This window comes from Charadrius vociferus, unplaced genomic scaffold, assembly GCF_000708025.1.
Source record: "Charadrius vociferus isolate BGI_N301 unplaced genomic scaffold, ASM70802v2 scaffold79, whole genome shotgun sequence".
NCBI lineage: Eukaryota > Metazoa > Chordata > Aves > Charadriiformes > Charadriidae > Charadrius > Charadrius vociferus.
Genome location: NW_009650182.1, coordinates 824,094 through 847,320, shown reverse-complemented (window position 1 = coordinate 847,320; position 23,227 = coordinate 824,094). Strand labels below are relative to the sequence as shown.

The following is a 23,227-nucleotide window of genomic DNA, read 5'->3' as shown; positions in this document are numbered from 1 at the left end:
AGGCAGCGAGTAAATAGGCGGCAGTGTGTTTGGTCGGTCGGTCTGTCTGTCTGTGTTCGCCTCTTCCCGTGGTCGTGGGGTTGTGGGGGGGTGTCTTCTGTGGAGTGGGTTCGATGTGCCTTTTTGGGCGAGCGGGCCCTGCTGCGGGTCGGAAACGGAGGCAGCAGATTTCGGAGCGAAGTGCGTAAGAAGAGCGATTGCTCAGAGGTTAATTAGGTGGGTATCAGAAGGGAAGCGCCGAGCTGTTAGCAGAGGACGCGTCTTGCAAAACGTCTGCTCGGTTGCCGGTGTCTCAGCCTGACCTCCAGGAGGTCTTGTCCTGGATCTGCTTTAAAGGTGAACTTTCGGGTTCATGAGCTTCTAACTTTTGGCAGTGGAAACACCACGTCTCAGTGTAGGTGCTGGCTTTGTGACCTGCTGTAATCTCTCCACGGCACACAGGCAGAAGACACTTGTGGGTGGTGTTTTTTTGTTGTTTTGGTGTGGGTTTTTTCCCCTTCCGCCAGTATAGGCCGCTGGTGCTTGCGGAGACAGCAGTCTCAGGGGTTCATCTGGATCCCGCACTACCTTCAGCTCTGTGCTTTCGGACCTGGAGAGTGAGTCAGGAATCCCGTCTCCTCTCAGCCGTGCCACCCAGGGCAGGTCGGGATCACTCCCACCCGTGACATGTCCTGCTGGCATCCCCAGGGTGTCACAAGTACCACCTCTCCGGCCACCTTTCCATGGGTCTCCAGCCAGTGGCCCGGCACTTCCCTTCAGCAGGCAGCATCTGCTCACGGACACCGGGCCACCGGTGGTCTGACTTCCCAGCCAAGGGTGCTGAGAAACAGGGAGAGGTCTTCACCACCCAGTTTTGTGGGTCGCTGGTGGAGTTAGGGTTGTCCCTCCTGCCCTGTGCTCTTCCTTTGGTTTCCACTTTTGCTTTGCCAAACACTCGTGTTCCATATTCCTGTGTCTTGTGAGGAAATGATCAAGGAAAATTATTCTGTTAGTGGTGTAGAGTTTTAAGGGAGAAAAGGAGGTTATAGTGACTCACATTTTGTGGTGGCTACTCCCCAGCTCCTAAGGCTGTTAAAGTGCCTGCTGAAACTTGTTTATACTGTGGATAACGTTGCACAGAAGTCGTGGACAACTTCCTGTGATTACTGGTGGTCCCTGACAGTGTCAATTGTTATTCAAAATTGTATTTTAAAATAAATACAATATTTTTTTGGCTCTCATGTTACCAAACAAGGGGTATTTGTGTTATAACTGTCCGTATAAAAATTGAAAATACCATGTGCAAAGTTACAAGCTCATAGGATGCAGTTACAGTGGTGACAGTTATTCTGGCTGTTTAGTTGGAAAACCAAAAATAGTAACCGGTGAGATTACGATGAGGGAGCTAACCCGGCAGCTCCTTGGTGGCGGTGACTAACGTGTGGGTTTGTGAGCCCTTGGCTGAGGAGAGGAGGTGGCCGGGGGGTTGTAAAGTGGCAGGACAAGCTGCTGGAGTGTTGTCTTATGTGATCTGAGAGCTAATACATGTCTAGGTTTGCTAATACTTTTCTGCAGAAAGCACCATGCTCCTCTTTGTAAACTAGAGGAAGGTTGAGGTTGCCCGTTGAACGTGTGCCAGTGCTTGGACCGGCACCTGAGTGTCTCGGGCAGCTGGAGTGTAGAGGTACATGGCGAGTCTCGTGCTGTGTGTGACTTGCCTGGTCTTGGCAGCAGAATGCAGTGTCCGGGCACTGCTTTTACCTGAGCTGGGGGTTTGCCAGGCTTGGGCTTGTGTTTGCTCTTGCCCGTTTCGGATGAGCAAAAGCACTTACTTGACTGTTTCGGGTCACTGCTGGATTAAAAACAGAACTTTAAAGCTGGTTTTAAATATGTATGTTTAATTTATAAAGCTTCCAGGCTTCAACTGTGTTTGGTTTAGTTGCAACAATTAGACAAAAATGTCAGCGGCAATTAATTATTACAACATAACTGGCCACGCGTTCACATTCTAGATCTCTGTCACATTTAGGGCATGCTTTTTTGAAGTTTTAATTGTAGTTTAACGTGATACTGGAGCTGCTGGGGACTCTGAACAAGTAGAAAAGCTGTAGATGAGCTTAGTGTAATACGAAGAGATGTCTTTTGTGTTACTGCAGTATCACATTAGGCATCAGTGTGTGTGGTCTTTAAAAAAAAAAAATCAACTTAATATCTGCACTGAGAAAAGCAGTAGCTCAAGGATTTTTGCAGTGGTCACTTTTAGTCTGGATTTTCTTCTGCTTTGCTACACAAATAAGGACCTCTGTTCTTTGGATGAGAAAATGAATCCCCAGACTGAAAGCTTTTAATAGAGCTGCCTCATTAACTGTGTTCTCAGTGCCTTGTATAACTTGCAAAACTGTATCATGTTCTGTTGTCTTCTGTTTCTGTCCCTCTCGCCCCTCATTAAAATGTTCCCATATGTTGGTGCTAAATGTTTAATTATGATTTTGAAAAGTTCAGCTGACCTCAGTGAGAATGTGAGTGAGGGAGCTCTGCAAAAATGGGATTTCCTGAAGCCTCAGGTGCTCCGCTCCAGCAGAGCTGGATGTCAGTGTGGTGCTTTAGAGGATCATGTGAAGTGGGTTTTTTGTTTTTGCTTGTTTTCTTTTCCTTTTTTTTTTTTTCCCTTTCTTTTCTGTTTTATTACTTCCTGATAAGTTGTCACAGGGCTCTCCCAACATCACATGAGAGCCAGTGTGAAGCTTCCCTGTGTTTTGAAACTCGCCACTGACTGAATCTGGCTGCTTTATGGTCTCTTGCTGGAATTTAATCTGTTGCAAACGGCCATGGGAAGCCAGTTCTCTTTAGTGGTGTCTTACTGGAACATCAGAACTGATTAAAGTGTTTGGATACTGTGGATAACAGAGTGAAATCTTCCACAGTTATAAATAAAATACTGTCCCAGTTGAGAGGAGGAATAGGGGGAGGGTGATTAGATTTTTCCTCTTAACCTTCATCATCATTGCGTCCTGGCCTCCTAAAGTCTGTCTTTGCACTACTTCATGTGAAAAGGTTTTCTCTGTATAGGCTTTCTCATTGCTGAGACCTAAACGTTGACGACACTAAGTATATTAAATAAAGCCTATTACACAAAGGCTATTATTGATAATAGATTAAATGGGTAGTCTTAATGGAATTTATCTGCAGTGCTAAGACTTGCAGGACACAGATGAACTGACTGGCAGGTCACAGATCACTTATTTAACACTATGTCTGCTTTTTTGTGTGTTTTTTTTTTTTTAAAGTTGTAAAGCTAAATAAATATCTCTGACTAACCTTGTTATTTGTTTCTCTTCCCCCCCCGCCTTTCTTATTGGTCTTCCCTCTACCCAGTGAAACTGCATCAAAATGTCTCTCTATCCTTCCCTGGAAGATCTGAAGGTGGACAAAGTTATTCAGGTACGGTGGGCTTTAATAAGATGATTTTTGATGACAGTAATAGATGTGATGATTTTTAGTCGAGGAGAGGGGAGACTTCTGTTGCAGGTGTGAGTTTGTGTTTTACTATCATACTCTAAAAGGAGAAAAACCATTCACTTTGTAGCTTGGTATAATATGATTGATATTTATTTTACCACTGTTGAGTATATTTATTTTGTTTTATATATTAATTTATAGCCATTTGTCTTTAATGTGTTGACATGTTTGGTTTTTTTTGAAGTATAGATATTGGGTCTTCAGTAGACAAACATAGTCAGTCTCTTCCCATACTTCAGCTCTGACATGGTGAATAGGTATTGACTGAACTAATAAACCTGCTGTGTCTCATTCCTTGTGTCCAAAGCTGTGGCAGAAAGTTTTCATGGTCAGTTGGGTACAAAAAAAGATTACTGACTGTCTTAACGTCATCTGGAATCACAGACTTGTCCTCTGGCTATTTCATGGTGGTGACCGGTTCTTTCGATGCTTCCAAGATTATCGCATTTATTTAAAATCTTTTATGTGTAAGAATATTCATACCTTTATTATTAGACAGGATGAGGAAAAAAAAAAATCTGTGAAACAAAATAATGAAAAACACTTTAATGGATAAAACTCCATGTGAAATTTGACATGAATGTATTTTACAAGGAGTTCCCTTGCTTTCTTCAGCATTTTACTTAGCTTCCATTTTTCTTTCCTAAACCTAAACTGGATTCTCTCCCAGTTTAAACAGCAGCAATGTGTTATACTGCATTTTAAGGTGGCTGCTGCTTCTGTCCTTGTCCTCATTGGGAAGCAATCAAGCTAACTGCACAGAACAGCTTATTAACTCCCCTGTGCTGTCCCACAGTGGACTGCCTTTGTCTCACTGGTGTTTGTATGTGTGGGGTGGGGATCCGTTGTGGGCACTGTGTTGGGATTTCTCTTTGCTGTGTCTGCCTGCTCCATTCTTCTTATCTTACCAGAGTCCTTTATCTACAGTCAGGTAATGCTGAACTGAAGAAAAAAAAAAAAAAACCCCAAAAAAACACCTAGCCTGGAGCCAAGAATGTGCTCCTTCAGCCTTTTAACAACCAGCTGCTAGAGCTTATATATTGTAATTAAAAATATTAAATGTGGTCTTTCTACTACTTAACTTTTGTGACCACTGAATGAAGCAGTGAGGAAAAACTGGGTATTTCTATGCTGAGTCTGTAAACCTTGAACCATAGATACACGTTCTGTCATTTTATAGAGCAGGGACTCTTCTTGTACGTTGTCTTGCCCATATGCTCAGAAGGGCTTATGAACTCGGGCAGAAGTGCCTTGTTTGTGTGACTGCGCCTGTAGTCTATTGTGGTGTTTCACAGACAAATGAGTAAACCCTGTAGTGCTTTCTGTAGGGAGCATAACAAACTGTTCAGTTAAACTAGTTTAGTCCTCGGGTGACACTGTAATCTCAAAGGTCTGATTTCCAGAAATCAGTTCATGTGGGACAGATACTTGCTGTCGTACTTACAGATGAGTGTCCACTCAAAATTTAAATTAGGTTTTCACAAAGTTCTACCACTTGATAAGTGGGATGTCAAGCAAGACAGCGTGTGAGAAAACTCTTGTGGGGGTGGGGGAGAAGGGAGGTAGAGCCAAGAGCATTCAGTTACAGATCCCCAGTGGAGAGGCTTGGGTGTTCTTGTTGCCATTGTCAATGGGGACGATTGTCCTTCAGCTGTTAGGTGACAGCATTTCACTCCTACCTATCTTACCCTACGGAGGATAATGGGCTGTCTACTGAGTGTAGCTGTGAGAGAGGGGAAGTAAATACTGTTGTTGCTAAATACTGTGATTTCAAGAGTGAGCCATTCTGTTTCCACTGATATTTTTGCTAGCAAAGGCTAAATTACTTGCCTCTCCCAAAGACTGCATTATAAAAGTGCTGTCTTTTTAAATACGTCTGAGAGCGCTCTTAGGAGAAAAGGGGGCAGAGTACTGAAAGACAAAGTCTTTACCCACAACTAGCGAGTGAGATTAAAGTGACTGCTGGTTGAAATAAACAGACTTGTTACATTAAATATTCTATCCTGTTCTTTTTGTCCAGCATTTGAGTTGGAAGCTATTCTTCTAAATATGTCTGATATTGGAAAAATAATGAGTCATTCTTGCTCTGAAACTTTTTTCCGAAAACAACTTCCTGGAGAATACAGGACTATGAAGTTTTCTATTTTTAAGCTTGATTTCCTTAAAAACATTAAGTAATTTGACCGTCAGGTTGTGTTAGATGATTTATGCGTCCTGTTCGGCATAATATTTCACTATGCACTTAGTAATTTCCCCTCCACCTTTGACGTTCAACCTCAGGAAAGCTGTGGGGATAGCTATTTCCATCACACTTAACAGGCCTCTGTAAGGCAGTGTTTTTCACTGCTCATGATTACGCAAGGCCAAAAAAGTAGTAGCTGAGATATCGAGAAGGAAGGAAACTGGCTTATTTTAATACAGTCTCTTACAGTTGTTTGCCAGTAAGCAGTATAGAAATTAAGCTTAGCTTGTTCACTATAGTGGCAACTTCTGCAAAAAAAAAAAAAAAGTCTTAGATGGTCCATTTCTTTCAGAAGGTATTAAACTAGTAGCATTGGATTGTGTGGAACTTGCAACCTGTAAGGGACTATGGTAGAACTCACGAGTAACATCTGTAAATGGTGAAGAGATAAAAATGGCTGCTATCCAGCTGAAAACAGTACTCTGCCAAATGTCATACCTTAAAACTTAGATTTATAACGGTTTGTCAGCCAAGTTTTTAAAGGGTCTTTTAAGATTCTTTAATTTACTTGATGACAAAACCAGAACAAGTTGACAGTAAAGCCTTTCTGCATTACTACTCTAGCCTTGTCTCTGAGCAAGATACAAGTTGATCTACCAAAGTAGTTTGATACTACTGCAGCATATTATATTGAAGTTAGTTATTTCAAAGAAAACAACTGACTTCAGAACTTCAAGATGAATAGCGTGTACAATAAACCCAAAAATATTTAGTGTCCTGCCTGCATAATAAAGACTTCATAGATTTTTTTTTTTTCTTGTACAAGGTAATGTATGAGTCTCTTTGCTTTCAGGCTCAGACTGCCTTTTCTTCAAATCCAGCTAATCCGGCAATCTTGTCTGAAGCTTCTGCTCCTGTTTCTCATGATGGAGGTAAGCTTGTGTACCTTATAGTATCCTAATGTTGTGGAAAGCAGTTATGAAATCATAAAGTTAACAGTACAGTCAAAAATACCTATAAATATGTAACCCTATTTACAAAGGGTGAGGCCATGCCTTTTTGGAAATGCCAACACCCACCTTGGCAAAGTGCTATAGGAGTCAAAAAATAGTGTTTGCTTATAAAAGGAAGTTGCGGCAAACACTCACCCTTTTCTTAACTTTTCAAAACCTTTTCCAGGTGAGCCTAGGGTAACAAGATTTGCTGTTGGTACCATTTCAACTCTTCTTAACTCTTACCTCAAACACTTAGTTGTCCTTATTTATCACATGCATATTTGTAAGCTTTGGAGGCTAGCATGATTCTGAGTGTCTTTCCTCTTCATATGAGCTTGCTTAGGAACAGACAAACATGAATCTCTGTGAACAGAGAAGTGCCCAGGAAGGTGGGACTTAATCTTGTCATGCTATCAACATAAGGCTTCCAGCAGATTTTGTGGTCAAATGTCTAGTGGGAAATCCATCAGACCTAAAGCTGAATGACTTGTACCTGTTTCTGTTCCTTTTCTCCTGTGCACATGTACATCCCCAAAGGTGTGTGGGTATGTTTGAGATCGGAGCTCTGGGTTAGTAAGTTACGCTTGGTCTAAAAGGCCTAAAGCCTCTTACCAGCATGACTAGCAGCAGCATGACTAGCAGCAGTGCTGGAACAACTGTCAAAAGTGCTAGTGGATCAGAGATTAAAGCTTGGTGGATGTAACTTTGTCTCTGGTTCTCTTCTTGGTGCTGGTGTGTTTAAGATGACTTTAGGGCAGGAGTTTGTATGGCTCACCAAAGAGCTGCCTCTTGTAGATCCTTTCTGTAGATACTTACCTGGCCTAACCTCACCAGACCAGAATTGAGTTGGCTTCAGCAGTCTCTTCTTGGCAGCATTCTTTCTGCTGTCCAGAGTTTAAATTCTGCAGTTTTTGTGCCTGCTGGCCAAATGACAATTTTGACATCAGCTTATGTGTGAATTGCTCAGGAGCTGTGTATGGCTGAAGAGTGATTAATCACTCTTCAAATATATCCCAAAAGAAGGGAGGCTTACACCATCTAAACCTGATGGGAATACCTCTGTCCTGGAAGAGGCAGGAGAATATACAACATCAAGAACTTTTGGATGTTTTCTGCTATTTGGAAGTGTCTCTGTTGTAAATGAGAACGTTTTCTGCTATTTGGAAGTGTCTCTGTAAATGAGAATGTAAAACGGCTAGCAAAGATGCATCCTATGTTGTGGTCTTCGAAGAACAAAAGAGAAAAATCAAGTAGCTGCAGAAGTCTTGTGCGATGTTAATTGTGTATAATCTTAGGGGCTTGATAACATAAGCAAAAGACAGCCATAGAAGAAATATTAATTAAAAACTTGAGTTATCAATATTGGTGAAGCTACAAACTGATAGATCAGTCTGGAAATAAGATCAGACAGGACAGCTCTCATGTGAAACAGTATGCAAACATGACCACTGAAAGTATTAAGGAGCAAAAGTCTCTCAGTTATACTGGAATTCATGTTGCAATGACCTTTGTGTTCCTTCCCAGAAAAGTTACTTTCCATTTCTGGTCAAATGTGGATTCTTATAATAGCTGGTTTTATGCACGTAACCATAAATGAACACTAGAAACCTAAGCTTTGTGAACTGGGGAGTCTGCTTGCATCCAAGGCCATCCCTTTCACCGCCTCACTTTCTGAGCAGCCTTTTCTGTCACAACTGATTTGGTGAGAACAGCGGGTGGACTTTTAAGAGTTCTCATAACTGCCACTTGTTAAATCCTACCAGTTAATTATCTGTGGAATGTCAAGAGCGATCTCAAACTTATTTCCAGAGTGGTTCAACTCGAGGTCTGACAAGTGTGTCAGTTTAACTTCCTTTCCTCCCGCTCCCTGCAACCCACTCCTCTCGGGCGTAGAGGAGTCTCCTGCTGGATATTTTAAGGACTCTGTGTGTGTTTGTGTGTGTGTGTTTTCTCCAGCATACCTGGTGTGGGGGTGGGAGGGAACGTTGTTCCCCACTAATGGCCTGAAGGCTTTGGAGGAAGAGCACACCTTCACGGACTGCAGCACGATGTTGTTTTTGGAACTTATCACCGTGTGTCTAATGTCATTTGTGCTGTAAAGGATGAATGAAGTAAATGAAGCTAAAAGTTCTCTGTAAGCTCTTTATCTCAAAAGTGTTGCTCCTCAGGTTACTTTTCTAAGCTGGGCTAGAATAACAGTCCTGATTCCAGCGCATCTTCCATCGTAATTTTCAAGTTCGATACATTACAGTAGCACAAGATTTGTTGAAGTAATTGTAGGTGTGACAGCAGTAACTGTTTGTTCTGTTTAAAGCAACAAATGTATTGATGGGGTTTTCCTGTTTTCTTTTTCTCCTGTAGGCTTATACCCCAGACTGTACCCAGAACTTTCTCAGTATATGGGCCTGAGCCTCAACGAGGAAGAGGTGCAGAGAAACTTGCCAGTGGCAGCAGCTGCGCAGCCACAGGGTGTAGGTACCAGTCAAGCACGTTTTAGAATGCTATATATATATTTAGTCTTTATACTTTTGCTTTCTAGAGAGTAGACTGCTATTTGGCTTAAGTACCATACTTGACTGATAAATTAATTGTTTTAAGTAACAGTGCCCATTTTTCTCTGGTCTTAAACCGAGCAGTGTATTTCCAATTTGGGGGGGTGGGGAAGAGCTGTAGCTTGTGTGTTGTAGTTTTTGGTGTTTTGTGTGTGTTTTTGTTTTTTTTTTTTCAGTTTCACTTCATATAAACTGACATATAGCTATTTAAAAAAGTTGAAACTAAGTTGACTGGCTGTTTTGTTTTAATCAGCAACTGGTAACACGACCTTCTACTAATTACATGGTAGCTCCAGTGACTGGAAATGATATTGGAATTCGCAGAGCAGAAATTAAGCAAGGCATCCGTGAAGCAATTTTATGTAAAGATCAAGATGGCAAAATTGGACTTCGCCTTAAGTCTGTTGATAATGTAAGTACAGAAGCTTGCTTTTGCCTATAGAGATCTTACTGCTGGATTAAATTAGTAGAGAAGTTAGTGTATGGTCACAAAATTGTCTTCTGTATAATGCTGCTTATCCATTATCAGAATTTTAAAATCCTTCATTACATCAGCAACTAGATTTCCAGCTGTCCAGACTAGGATCTAAATTTACAGCGGCAATTTACTGTCATGTGTCTTGTGACACCTGAAAAATACTTGTAAGTTTTTTGGTTTTTTTTTTCCACTTTAGAGCATGACATTGTCCTTGCAGAGCTGCTGTGATACTTGTTAGCAGTTCAAGACTTTTATCTCTGTCTGTGGAAACACTGGGCAGTGCTTGAAGTTTAACACTATGGAGAGAACTGCCTGTGGCTTAGAAGTAGCTCCTATCTTATAGATCCTTGCAGTGTGTTGCTGGTGAGAAAAGTAAGGATAGTAAGGGTGTCATCTTGCCTATATGTTGAGTCATTTCAGAGTAGGCTCTTCTGAGTTTCACTTGACATGAACATAGTTGCAAGAAGATCCTAAACCTGCTCTAGAGCTTCCCTGTTTCAGTGTCTTTTGATTCTCAGTGTGGAAAATGCTACTCTTGGCTTTTTTTTTTTTTTCCCCTTTGGCAAGGCCTTTTAATTTGAACACTTTTTAAAAAAAATATCAGACTCGAGGTTTTATATAGGGTTAAAGTGCTTTTTGTAGTTCTCCTAACCCAGGCAATACTGAAGCTTTCTTAGACTAGCAGGTTTTGCTTTGGTTTTTGGGGGGGATGATGGTGTTGCTGTTTGGTATGTTTTGGTTTTGTGTGGGTTTTTTTGTATTTTTAAATCCACCCCCTCCCCTGTTCCTCTGAAGGCACTTCCTACAATTTGCCTTGATAAGCTTTACTTTTTTTTCAGGGTTACTTCGACTAGAAATAGTTTTTTAACACCTTGGTTTTTTACCTGAGGTGCTAGCAAATCATAATTGATTAAAAAGTTGAAAATTAATGGGGTTGTGAAAGAAGGGGAAACCTGCCATTGAGTTCCTAGCATTGCTCTTCTATTTCTTCAGCTATATATAGACTCTGATGTCTGACAAAGGAATTATTAGTTAAATGCACAAGGACATACACAAATTCACCACTAGTCTGTCTTGACCCAGTTGCTCAGATTTCTTGTTAAAGCAGAGTAGTATTACCCCTTTGAGTAAGGCTTTAATGTTATGCTTTTTTTTAACGTCTAGAGATCTAGACAGAACGGATTTGTCCATTTCCAAACTTTATTCTAGCATTAATTATCTGTCAGTCTCTTAAAGACATCTAAAAAAAGACGGAAATTTAAAAAATGCCTCTTAAGGAGAGATAATTAGCACGTCCTTCTGTCTGTTTGGTTGATATTACATAGAGAATGGGAAACTTTTTAAAGGGCTGTGTGTTCTGTCACTGGGTCTTCATCTTCCTACCCCCTACACACTTTTTTTTTTTTTTCTTTTCTCTTTTATAGGGTATATTTGTCCAGTTAGTTCAGGCCAACTCTCCAGCATCCCTCGCTGGTCTGCGGTTTGGGGACCAAGTTCTGCAGATCAATGGTGAAAACTGTGCGGGATGGAGTTCTGATAAAGCGCATAAAGTTCTGAAACAGGCTTCTGGAGAAAGGATTTCGATGATCATTCGGGACAGGTAAAGCCAACTGCAGATACGGGTTGTCATTATCCATCTCAGAGTAATTCTGTGGGGTCTGTGTCTTCCCCTTACTTGAGCAGGGCTGCAGGCATAACAGATTCTGTTTGTCCGTGTATTTCGATAGTAAAGATCCTCAGAAATGTTCCCTTTTGTGGGCAACAGTCAAAATAGTTGTTAACTTGCAAACTTCCAGTGCAGACTTGCCTGGGCATGATGAGGCATAACACTTTTCAAGGTAAACTAATGAGCAGTAGCACAAGTCAAATTTAAACTCTGAATTCAAGAGTTCTGTGCTTTTTTTTCAGACACAACTTGACTTTTGCTTATACTAGTTGAAAAAGTAATAAAAGGTGGTACCAAAATACTCACTGTACTAATGAATACACTTGCATTTTTATTTAGCATGATAGTTTTCTTGTGAACTCTGTTGCTTATGTATGAATTAATGCTGGTTTTGCTAAAAGTATGCTTGATGAACCAATACAGACTTTTTAATTGTGTTAAATAATGAGCTCGTAGCTAGCTGTATGTAGTAATAATAGGTCAGATTCAACATAAGGTCTGTAGGCTATGAAAACACAGATGATACATGATATGACGAGCTAAACATATCAAAGCTTTTTCAATGTTCATTCTTGTTTAAGAACTAAGTTTGACCCAGTGGAGGGCATGCTACTTCTATCGTGTATTGAATCAAAAATACCATGGTAGTAGATTTCCTGCTCTGTCTACAACTTCTATGCCCAACTCCTCATCCCCTTCCTGAATTTACTTGCTTTTAAAGCCACAATTTAAAGGTTTCTTGTCTGTAAAGCAGTAGAGATGTTGTTGGGGAAGGCTTGTACTCCAGAATCTTGTGGCCTACTCACAGCTGTTAAAACTGCCTGTGCTATTTTATCTGCCTTGTAAAGTTTGTAGAGAAAACTTAATTTTTAATGGACATTTGTGTTTGGTTGGTGGTTGTGGTGGGTGGGTGGATGTTGTATGGGATTTTGTTATTATGATTAATCCAGATGATGAAATGTCTGTGGAACAGGGAAAACATACAAGGTTTATAAACAAGTATTTATTAATATAACAATATTAACAAAATGAAGTTATACATCAACTACAAAGAAAAGTAGTTGGGTTTGAGTAATTTTAGAGTACAATTACTTTAAGTCAAAGATGCTGAAATAGTGTGTGGTTCTTTCTGTGGTTTAATAGGCTGAAAACATGGGTTTGCATTTTAAATGTCTTACAGGCCTTTTGAACGAATTATTACTATGCATAAGGACAGCACAGGGCATGTTGGTTTCATATTCAAGAATGGAAAAATAACCTCAATAGTGAAAGACAGTTCTGCTGCAAGAAATGGACTTCTTACAGAGCACAACATCTGTGAAATTAATGGCCAGAATGTAATTGGATTGAAGGTAAAATAAGTAGTATGTGGTGGGTATGGATAGCTGTGAGCTTTTTGTGTACATACAGTAACTGTGTTTTGGAGAGGGAAAAGGATTGTGATATATTGTTCAATGTTCATTAAGCAAGTAAATCATGAGAGGTAATTTAACTTGACTGGACAGACGTGTATGTTTTGAGGCTGCTTTGCAGTTTTCTATCTGTAGGCAGGGCAGCTCATTTTCTTCCTCTCTGCCTCTACCTGGCTGGGCTGACCCTCAGTTTTTATCTTTAGTTTAACTTTGCTGGCAAAACAAAGAATAAGCTTCCTCCTGCCAGCCTGTGTCAAATTCTAGTAGGAATTTTGTGTATAATGTCTGTGTCCTTCTCTAGTCAGTCAGTTTGTGCAAGATACTGGTAACCAAACAGCTATGAAGTGGTATTGCAGGCTGAGTGATTTGTCCTGAAGGTTAAATACTCCAAGCAAGGAGTTGTGGGTCTCTTAAGCTGTGTGAAATGTGTCTAGAAAAAGCTCCTGAACTGCTGCTTTATTAGTCAGCTCGAGTAATGTTGCTCATATGACTTCTTGTTTATATACTAGGACCCCCAGATTGCAGACATCTTGGCAACAGCTGGAAATGTAGTGACCATTACTGTCATGCCTTCCAGTATTTATGAGTATATAATAAAGAGGTAGGTAATAAACAAAGCAGCCATGGTGTTAATTATAATCAAGTTGGCAGCGACTATTTTTTGTAGGTTGAATAAAATGTACGCATGATAAGACCTAATTACAAACTTAACATGAAGGCTGGAGAGGGGATGGGGAGAGTCTGAAAATTTGCTTGATCTGATGTTTTAGTCAAACTGGTGTGTTTTGGTTCCGTTTTCAAACTATTCCTATTTTAGTGGTGCTCCTTTGCCTTTTCTCTTGGAAAAACCGTTTTCTAAACATAATTTGACTAAACTTGAGTTTCTGAGAACTTTGAAGTAGGTGTATAACAGAAGTATTAGTTACCTTTCTAGTGCAACTAATTCTGGTGACGTAAGCATGATTCTTGGCAGGATATAACTGGTCTTTTCTAATCCTTTGGCAGCTGTGGGTTTCTACAGCTAAATCTCTCCATGTTTTTGAAGTTGCTAGAAATTAATAATGCTTGAGGTATAATTGAGTCTATGTCTCTTTTTTTTTTTCCCCCTCCATGTGGTATGCTCTTGCTACAAAGCATTTTTCCATCTAATAGCCACCTTTCCCCCTGCCTGCCTTCCCTCATACTTGTGATGCTGCTCTACTTGCACACGTGCCCACGTTCTGAAAGATGTTGATAACACAGCCCAGTTACTAATAATAAACGTTGCCTGTCTTGGGCTTCTCTTCCGTGTGTGCAGCTTGGTGCAGCTTTCTGTAGCAGCATATTTGTTGTCAAAAACAGTGGAGCAAAAGGCCAACTTTTAAATTGTATGAAAGGGCTAGCAATGACAAAGATACCCTGATCAGAAGCTTTTATGGTCTTCTAGAGCTGTCTTACAAAACTGAATGCCTTTTCCTTTTCTTTAGGATGGCAACTAGCATTATGAAAAGCCTGATGGATCACTCTGTTCCTGAAGTCTAAACTTGCATCATGTATGTGTGCACACATCTATATATAATGATGATTCCACTAAACTTGGGCTATTATACTCAGTGATTTCTTTCTTCTGCACATGAGCCTTTCTGGAGGCTAAGAGAAGATATGCTGCATCAAGCATTTGCATCTATAATGGCTGGGAATGTTACAGTTCAACATATCTCGTTTATTCACAAACTGTAAAACTTGTAGCCTTATATGCTTGACAAATGTGAAATTCCAATTGTGTTATGACTTCTTTTCGTAGGTCTTTTATTTACTTTACTACTATAAGCCATCGGAACTAAAGGAACCGGATATCACTTGCAAAGTTACGTGTTGTTACCTAGGACAATGCTGTGCTTTGTATGTTTAAGACAAATGAGTATTTTTACTGCTTTCTGTTTGCAAAAGTAGAGTTGAAATAGCATATTAGAAGTATGGCTAGTACTAGTTAATTTTTTGTTCCAGTAAATCCTGTTTACACAAGAATGCCAGCTAAGCTGAATATAGCTAAAGGCATCATTACGCATATTAAAGTAGTGTACAGATACTCAAATCTTTTTATTACTTGTTATACAAATTGTAACTAATATGCTTATCTCTCGCCTTAACCATGTTCTTAAGAATTCAGAAATAACCAAATAAATGACTGAAACTTTAGCTACTGTGTATGCATACTTCTTAAGATAAGCTAAGACAGGCTTGTTTTGTTGAAGTTAGTTTCAACCAACAACAAAGACAAGATAGGTAGGAAATACAGTTAAAAATAGCTTTCTAAATAAGCTCACTGCCTGTGATGATGCAATGTTTTGAAAGGGTAGGTCTGGGATACTTCAGACAAGATATATGCTTAATTTTTCATACATTCAGATTAACATGTGGAATAGCAGCCCAGCTGTTTTACAAAGCATGCTAATGGCGTAGCTGCAATTTCATTTTAAAACTGTTTGCCGCTTGCTGAGTCTACTGGGTCTGGTTAGCATGGAGTTAACTTTTGTCATAGCAGCTGGTATGGTGCTGTCTCTGATACTTGTGACTAAAACAGTGTTGATGATAACACACCGATGTGTTTGCACTGAGCTGCACTTGCACTATATCAAGGTCTTTTCTGCTTCTCACCCTGTTCTCTGCCCCCAGGAGTAGGGGCTGGGCGTAGCTGAGAGGGGACACAGCTGGGACTGCTGACCCAAACTGACCAAAGAAAAAATTGACGTCATGCTCAGCAATAATTTGAGGGGAGTCTTTCCAAAGTAGCTGTTGCTTGGAGACTGCTGCTGGTGGGAGGTGGTGAGGTACTAACTTTGCATAATTTTTTTTTTTTCTCCTGCTTCCTCTTCATGTAAAAATCTCTTATCTCAACCCACAAATTTTCCTAGCTTTTGCCCTTTGATTCTCTTAACTGTCCTGCTGTGGGGCAGATGAGTGAGAAACTCTGTGGGGGCTCAGCTGCTGGCTGGGGTCAACCTACCAGACTAGGTCATAGGTGTGTTCAACTGAGACTTTAAAAAGCTAAGTGATCTTAAGTTAAATACCAGTTTTAGCAAATGATTTTCTTTAGTGCTCTGTTCCAGGTTTTGGCTGTGCAATCTAGGATTACTAAACTTCAGAGTACTGTTAAGGTTAGCAGTGTAAGTTCAGCTGTGCCTGTCAAGAGTCTGTCCTGTGGCTTCCTGTTTCTCAAATGAATTTTTCAGTTATGTAACTGAGGGAAAACCATTACACTCAAAGGGTGATCAAATTTGTCCTGGGAGCCATTTTAATTGGATTGTTTGGTTACTAAATGATATGTCTCTGGAACCACTCTGGCAAGTACTTACTGGCAATAATTGCTGACTGTGTGTAGCCTTGGTATGATTCAGCCTTATGGGCATAGGACTTGTGGCCTGTAGCAGTTCAGTTCCTTGGCCAAGCTAGTTTGCTTAGCTGTGAAATCCCTTGAGCCCAAACCAAGGTATTACTGAAATGCTGATCTCTGTATCTAACCCATTTTTTACTTAGGAGCTGATGATTCAGCAGGGGCCAGTTCTATACTTATTCAAGCTTTAAAACTTCTCATTTAAGCAAACCTATTACCGTATTACAGCTTGACCAGTGGGGTTTGGCCACCTAAACCCACAGAGGAAGAATACTACAAACTTTTTGTTACCAAACAGACAGCTGTAACTTCCACTGGATCTTCCCTGTAATAATACAGAGGTAGTCTTCAGTACAAGTACTTAAGTGTTTTCCTTCCAGCTGTAGCAACCAAAAGGGAAACAAGTAATCAAAAAACCTTGCATTGAAGAGTAAGCTATACTTAAATGTATGAACATAGATAAACTTTGAATTAAGCTGCAAGAAAGTATTGGTCTGAATGTAATTTCTTGTATGAACATAGATAAACTTTGAATTATTGGTCTGAATGTAATTTCCGATTGATTAAAAAGAAAACCCAAACATTTCTGCTGATGATATATAATGTAGTAACAGAGTTAACTTGACATGCCTCCCCCCATCCCCTGAGGCTACTTTAGGCAATGACAGCTGCCTGAAGCCTCCTATTTTGTGAGCATGCTCTACAGGAGAAAGCAAGCCTCAGATATACTTGAGGAGCTATGCACTGTATGTATCCATATTTATGCAAAAGAAAGTTAAGGATATTTTCTCTCTGAGGTAGCTGAAATCAAAATGCAGGGGTCAAACACTTCAGGGTCACTTTCCTCTGGCTTACAGCAGTAGAAGGCCCCCTACTGACAGAAGAGCACAGATGTGCCCAAAATTTGGGTGAAACAGCATCAAGAAAACAGGTGTGGAAGTGTGTAGTTTACTATTGCTCAGCTAGTTCCTTTCTGATTTTCAAGCTCACTGGAATATAACTTGAGTGGCAGAATTGCGCGTTAGCAGGAACAAAATACAAAAATAGGATGTGCTAAAATGTAAAACAAGTTACAGTAAGACTGTACTGTAATGTAGAAAACCTAAACCTTGTGGGCCACTGACAAAATACAATAGGGTGGAGGTACACAAGCAACAACACCACATAAAAAGCCTGTAACACAATCCAGAAGTCACCTAGGACATTTCCAGGCAAGTGCAGAATGTGACTTTTGGGAAATAAATATAATGAGAGGTGGAGGAATAGGGCCCACACCAAACATTCTGCTGTAAGGTTAAGGCTGGTAACAGCAGGCATGATATGGCTTAAGCTTTTGCCACTTGTGCCTTCATCACATACTCACTGATTACATAAAAATTCAGTTATTGGCTAAGCCAGGTGAGTAATGCAGCTGAAATAGCAGTTTGCTTTAACATCAAACCATTACCTTACTGAAAAATAAAGTCCAGCGTAACTGTAGCTGCTCATTGCTGTAATAAGCCATTTAAAGACTACTTCAAGTCACTCTTTAAATTCTTTACAGCTCCTTGCAGGAAATCATATCCTTAAGTCCTACAGAGCAAGTAAGCCTAGTGCAACACTACTTTGTCACTGGGTTAAACCAACAAGGGATTGGATAAACCCAGGAACTGTAGCTCTGTTTAAAAGCTGTATTTAAATTTCATCTCAAAGATGATTTGAGTTGAAAGAGGCTGAGAATGCCAAACAAAACATGAAGATGCTGAAGATTATTAAGATAAGGATAGTAATAGAAGTGAAAGACAGTAGTAATGGAGCATAAGACTAACTTCAGGCACATTATTAGGGGAAGATTTATACCAATACATTTCATGGATGTGCAGCTGTTCTCCGTTAGGGGATCAGTTTTATGTTTGGCATTAGTGCTGTTTTTCAATAGGAAAAAGCAATACAGAATATGTTCTTATTCTTCTTTACACCTTTGCAAATAACCATGTTTGGAGACCAGATAGCAGATTAGGCTGACCTCTGCTCAGAGCAACAGCTGCCTTAGTTTTCAAAGTATGCATCTTCACTAGGAAGAAGGACTGACTACACAAGAGGTACATACATTATGTCACCAGACACAGCAGTAAGCTGCAAGCATCATTAAAGACATCTTAGGTTAAGAATGTAAATGCTTCTTTGAAACCTGTTCAAAGAGCAAGCTATGATGCATTCTATGTAAATCATACAATGACTGCAAGTTGAGAGTTCTTTAATTACAGAAAAATAGGTCTTTAATTTCATCTCAGATATTATTTTAGACAAGCGTTTTTAGTATGATAGTCCACGAAAAACAAATGCATACACTATGGAAGTTAAGAGCTCTCAGTGAAGTCACCATAATATAGAAAGTTGTAGTTGAACAAAGCTTCCTATCTGGTTGAACTTCTGCAGCCATCATTGCACACAGTTAAGTTCCTTTAAAAGGTTTGGTTTAAAATAAGAGTTCATTTAAATGTCTGGAGGGAAAGGCACTTAGTATTGCAGTTTCCAGAACATGATTTGTTTGTCTTCCCCTCCTGTAATAACACTGTTGCACTGTTCATTCATCCACATGGACATTACAGCACCTGGGGAAAGAAAAACCCAAAGAGTTAAATCCAAATGCAAATAAAAATGGTACTCAGGATGATGGATCTTTTTAAGAGAGTTTAGGATCATCTGATCATTAGTTTGGATTACACTGACACTACATATGCTAAGAATTTTCGTAGGCTTCTACAGTGAGAAAGAGCAGCCACCTAATGACCTTATGCTACGTTGCCCCAGCAGACTTTGGGTACTAGAGGGCCAATGTCAGTTGCAGTGCAGAATGCAGACGGCACGCTGGCAAAAGGATTCATGAGGATAAGGGAAGAAGGTTGCTGTAGAAACTGTGATTTTCCACTCTGCCATCTGGACTTTTCATACTAAAAGTCTATTCACATCTTCTAGTATATACCTTGAAGCCCACTTCTAAAGACTCCCCTAACTGCAGAATGGTCTCTATACAGGTCAAGTTCCAGAGTACAAGCTTATAGTAGGGAAGTTTGAAACAACTGTTCATGAAGGCAGCCTTAAAAACCAAACTGAATAAAACTGACATAGTTTTTCTCCTTCACACACCCCGGTTGCTAATGTACTGAAGGCTATACAGATGCACAGGGATTTATAGGCTGCTTCAATGTAAAACAGTTTTCTAATGAACTTTACTTGATTTCTTGTTAGATTCACAGTCTGTACTACACTTTATTAGGACTATGAGGTAGAAAAATTTTGACTTTTGTGATTGTGTGTGAATTAGAAAAATCCCAAGTAATTTACCTTTGCTCAGTCTTGTGAACAGCAATGTTCCTCCATTGGCTTACAGGGACCTACTTTTAGTTCTGGTGTTCCAGATCACACTAACAGCAAGATAAAACTGGCTGAGCAGATGATTCTCAAACTTTTCAATACTAACAGAGCTGGGAAATAGGAGTCTTCCATTCAATTTGAGAATAGGAATAGTTCAGGCGTACCTGTATGTCCTTTGATTCTTTCAATAACTTTTCCTCCAAGAAGGTCCCAAATCAGTAATTCACCAGATTGACTGCCTGATAAGATGGTATTTCCATCCCATTTGAAGCATCTGCAAGTACATTTCCAAACTAAGTCAAAAAGAATTGAAAACTGAAGTACGAAACTAAAGGAAAGTCTACCCTTTAACACAGTCTTTCTGGAAAGGTTATTCCCAAATTATTTTAAAGGGTCATGACCCAGACTTGCTTCTCTGACTGCCCTAGACCCAGCGAGACCTTCCCCTGGCAGAAGGATGAAATATATTCACATAACAGAAGAGGACCCAGTCAGCTGTACATGTGTATGGTACCCAAGTGCTCTCATGAGCCACCACTTTCACTTCTGTCACTTCATGTTCCTGAAACAGTCACCTGAAGTGCAAAGAGGACTTCCAGGGAAATAAATGAATTAAAAAATGTATACACATGCATATGCATAGTTATGTATACACACATACAAAACACTAACAAGTGTACTCCATGCATGGCTGCTATATTTTTACTCCAGTAACTAAGTAAGCATTCCACCTGTTTCCCTGATAAACCATATAGAACTGTATGCATTTTGGTTTGTGGAACAAAGTGATCGCTCTTTAATTACAATAGCCAATCTTAGATTATTGAAACAAAGAGGAAGTGTTGCGCAAAAAAAAAAAAAATAAAAAAAATCAAGATTATTGACAGAGATGATTCAAGTAAGAGAACTGTCTACTTGTTAGAAATTGTCAATAGCTCAGCTACTGGAAGAGCTGCTTAGCTACAGCTCTCATCATCTTTTATGGTAGTTAAAGTTGTTGAAAAAAATGTGAGTTATTTACTTAGATACTTGTTTGGTTTTGTCCCAGTTTGGAAAGCTTGATCATAATGCACACAACATGCTAGAAGATCAGCTGTCGCACTTTAAAGAGTAATTCAATAAAACAAAGTTGCCGGTATTACTGCCCTTTCTATTCTGCTACCCCCAACCATCAAGCATTTCCACAGTTAATTCAGTTGGCCACGCAGCTTCATAATCTGTACGGTCTCAGAATTACCTCTGTGGTTCACCAGCGGTTACAGAAGATATAAGCATTCCAGTTTGTACATCTATTACTTTAAAACAACAGTCCTCTCCTGCGCTGAGTAGATGTCTGCTGTCTGTAAAAAAGAGAAAAAGCAAACAAAAGAAACAACAACAAAAAAGCATGTTTAGACATTCAGTTCGAGTTACCAAAACAGCCTGCCATACAGCATGTTAGACTGCCTGACCTACTTATTTATAGATCATGTACTGTAAATTAAGTCTCCAAGCAAGCAGCGATAAACAAAAGAGGTTTAGAGTCTAGACCACTGGTTTACAGTCTAGTATGGCCTTGTATACAATTAATAAATTCTTTGTAATTGAAACATATCAGTCCAAAACACTTCACCATCCCCCTTAAAGTTAGTAATTCCAATAACAAGGGTATATGACATGAAATCATGAATAAGATTCCCTTTGAAACTCCAAACAGTGCATATTAAAAACTGAAATCCAACGTACCAGGACTAAAAGCAGCATCAAACACAGTCCCAGAATGGCATGGCAACTGGTGCAACACTGTTGCTGTAGCAACATCCCACACGCTAATGGTGCCCTCTTTGGTTCCAGATGCTAATATAGTATTTGCAGCATTAAGGTCGATTGCGTTTACCTAGGAAGTTAAACATCCCATGATTTTCCTATCCTTTCACATAAGCTATCTCAAGACAGGTTTTAAACATACACAAAGCAAGTCTATTATCCATAAGAAGATATTATTTTACAAAACAAATTTACATTTAATTCTGCAACATCCTTAATTAAGTACAATTATTAAAAATCCTGCCTATAAAAAGTAAAAGATAGGTCTCTGTGATGGTATTTTAAAATGCTTTTTCTTTGCATAATCAGAAATGCAAATCGACATTTCAGCCTACTTTCAGTACCCACACTCCACCTAAATGCAAGACTTTATCCTTAAGGGTAAAATTCTTCTTTACTTTTAAAGAACTTCCTAGTCATCAGTTGTTTCTAATTCTCTTGGGTACAGTACTTAAATATTTATCAGAACTGTTTCAGTAAATGTCTATGTTGTGACCTGTAAAAAAAACTATTAAGAAGGTTTAAAACACAGTAATTCTAAATAGCCTACTGGAGTGACATTAGAGGCTATAAATTAGTGTGCAGTTACACATTTATGATCTAGTGCACACAATGCGTTTATATATTTACAGTGAAATTCAGTAATATATTTTATTGCATGGTAAACAACTTGGACGAGTTCTTTTTCATTTGCTTGCCTTTGGCAAAGGTACATTAAGAATAAGCTGTAACCATGAAAATACTTAAAAACTATAGTCTGTTTTCAAAACCAAAGAAGCTAACAGAAAAACCCCGAGTCCTCCCTGGTACTTTATGCATACAAACTGAGCGAGAGAAATTAAGAAACCTCTCTTCCTACTGTTGCTTCAGTCACCAGAAATGGACCTTTCAACTGGGGAAGCAGGTGACACTGGTGCAGGACGCATCTCAGACAAACAAACCAAAATGAAACAAACCCCACCTACACACACACTTCCCAAAACAACACACCCCCTCAGCCCCCTAACCCAATCCTTGTGCTTTACCACTCGATCTTGATTTTTATTTTGATGAGCAATTAATCTTCATATTCTGAGATACCTTATCCCTATCCACATACTTACGCTAACATCATGTTCCAACTCTGCAAGCAGTTCAAAGTGGTGTTTTTTATTGCTCAAGGTCTCTCCAGGAACACAGTGCCACACCTGCAACACAGATATTTGAGTTTGCTCAAGGAAGCATTAGCATAACTCTGGATGAGTTTCTCCAGTACTGAATTCTCACATTACAAGAAGGGCTGCTTGTGTTCACCGTGGGCCTTGCCTACGTGGCAGAACACGGCAACAACAAATGGCACCTAAACTCGTTTACCCCAAGCCGAGCCACATATTAAACATGGCTACGCCGATTCCAGACAGGTTACAGAAGCCTACCTAAGTACGGGTGTTATCACTGCACTGAACGTATACTTACCAAACAACCATACACAGAAGGCTTTGGGAAATTCGTTCCTATCTCTAACTTCCAAATTATCTTTCCACCTAACTGTAGGCATGCTCTTTAGATTAGCAAGTTCCTGGTTCACTTAGCTGAATAACATAAGTTACAAAAAACTATTAAACTTAAGCATTTTAGAAACCTATTCCACTCAGCAAACAGAATCACCAGTCAAGGTGACAAAATATTCCAGTTCCTCCAACAACTAGTTTGCCTCCAAACCCCCCATATTTACAGTACATTAGAATGAATGAAGTTTCTTAAAGTAACAGTTCAGCTTTGAGGGAGGAATGGATATAAACTGGAAGAGGGCAGGTTTAGATTAAACATTAGGAAGAAATTTTTCACATTGAGGGTGGTGAGGCACTGGCACAGGTTGCCCAGAGAGGTTGTGGAGGCCCCATCCCTGGAGGTGTTCAAGGCCAGGCT

General features: G+C 39.8%; 2 protein-coding genes across 3 annotated transcripts in view; one reads left to right on the top strand and one right to left on the bottom strand.

Moving 5' to 3' along the window:
- Positions 1 to 3,337: 3,337 nt before the first annotated feature.
- Positions 3,338 to 14,961, top strand: SDCBP (syndecan binding protein (syntenin)). 2 transcript variants are annotated; one of them, XM_009892769.1, is made up of 8 exons: positions 3,338 to 3,420; positions 6,534 to 6,612; positions 9,037 to 9,146; positions 9,481 to 9,639; positions 11,130 to 11,305; positions 12,552 to 12,723; positions 13,293 to 13,384; positions 14,250 to 14,961. In XM_009892769.1, exons 1-8 carry the CDS (start codon positions 3,370 to 3,372, stop codon positions 14,302 to 14,304), a joined length of 894 nt encoding a protein of 297 aa, XP_009891071.1. In that variant the 5' UTR covers positions 3,338 to 3,369; the 3' UTR covers positions 14,305 to 14,961. The 2 variants fall into 2 exon arrangements, with proteins under 2 accessions (XP_009891071.1, XP_009891072.1); XM_009892770.1 differs by having other exon boundaries at positions 3,370 to 3,402.
- Positions 14,962 to 18,385: 3,424 nt separating this feature from the next.
- The window catches only part of NSMAF (neutral sphingomyelinase (N-SMase) activation associated factor), a 75,963-nt gene continuing 71,121 nt past the window's right edge, over positions 18,386 to 23,227 (bottom strand). The window contains exons 28-32 of the mRNA XM_009892785.1: positions 22,423 to 22,506; positions 21,239 to 21,389; positions 20,751 to 20,853; positions 19,678 to 19,787; positions 18,386 to 18,750 (exon numbers count right to left, since the gene is read on the bottom strand). Coding sequence (XP_009891087.1) covers positions 18,656 to 18,750; positions 19,678 to 19,787; positions 20,751 to 20,853; positions 21,239 to 21,389; positions 22,423 to 22,506 — 543 coding nt within the window. The 3' untranslated portion in view covers positions 18,386 to 18,655. The remainder of the gene's footprint in view (positions 18,751 to 19,677; positions 19,788 to 20,750; positions 20,854 to 21,238; positions 21,390 to 22,422; positions 22,507 to 23,227) is intronic.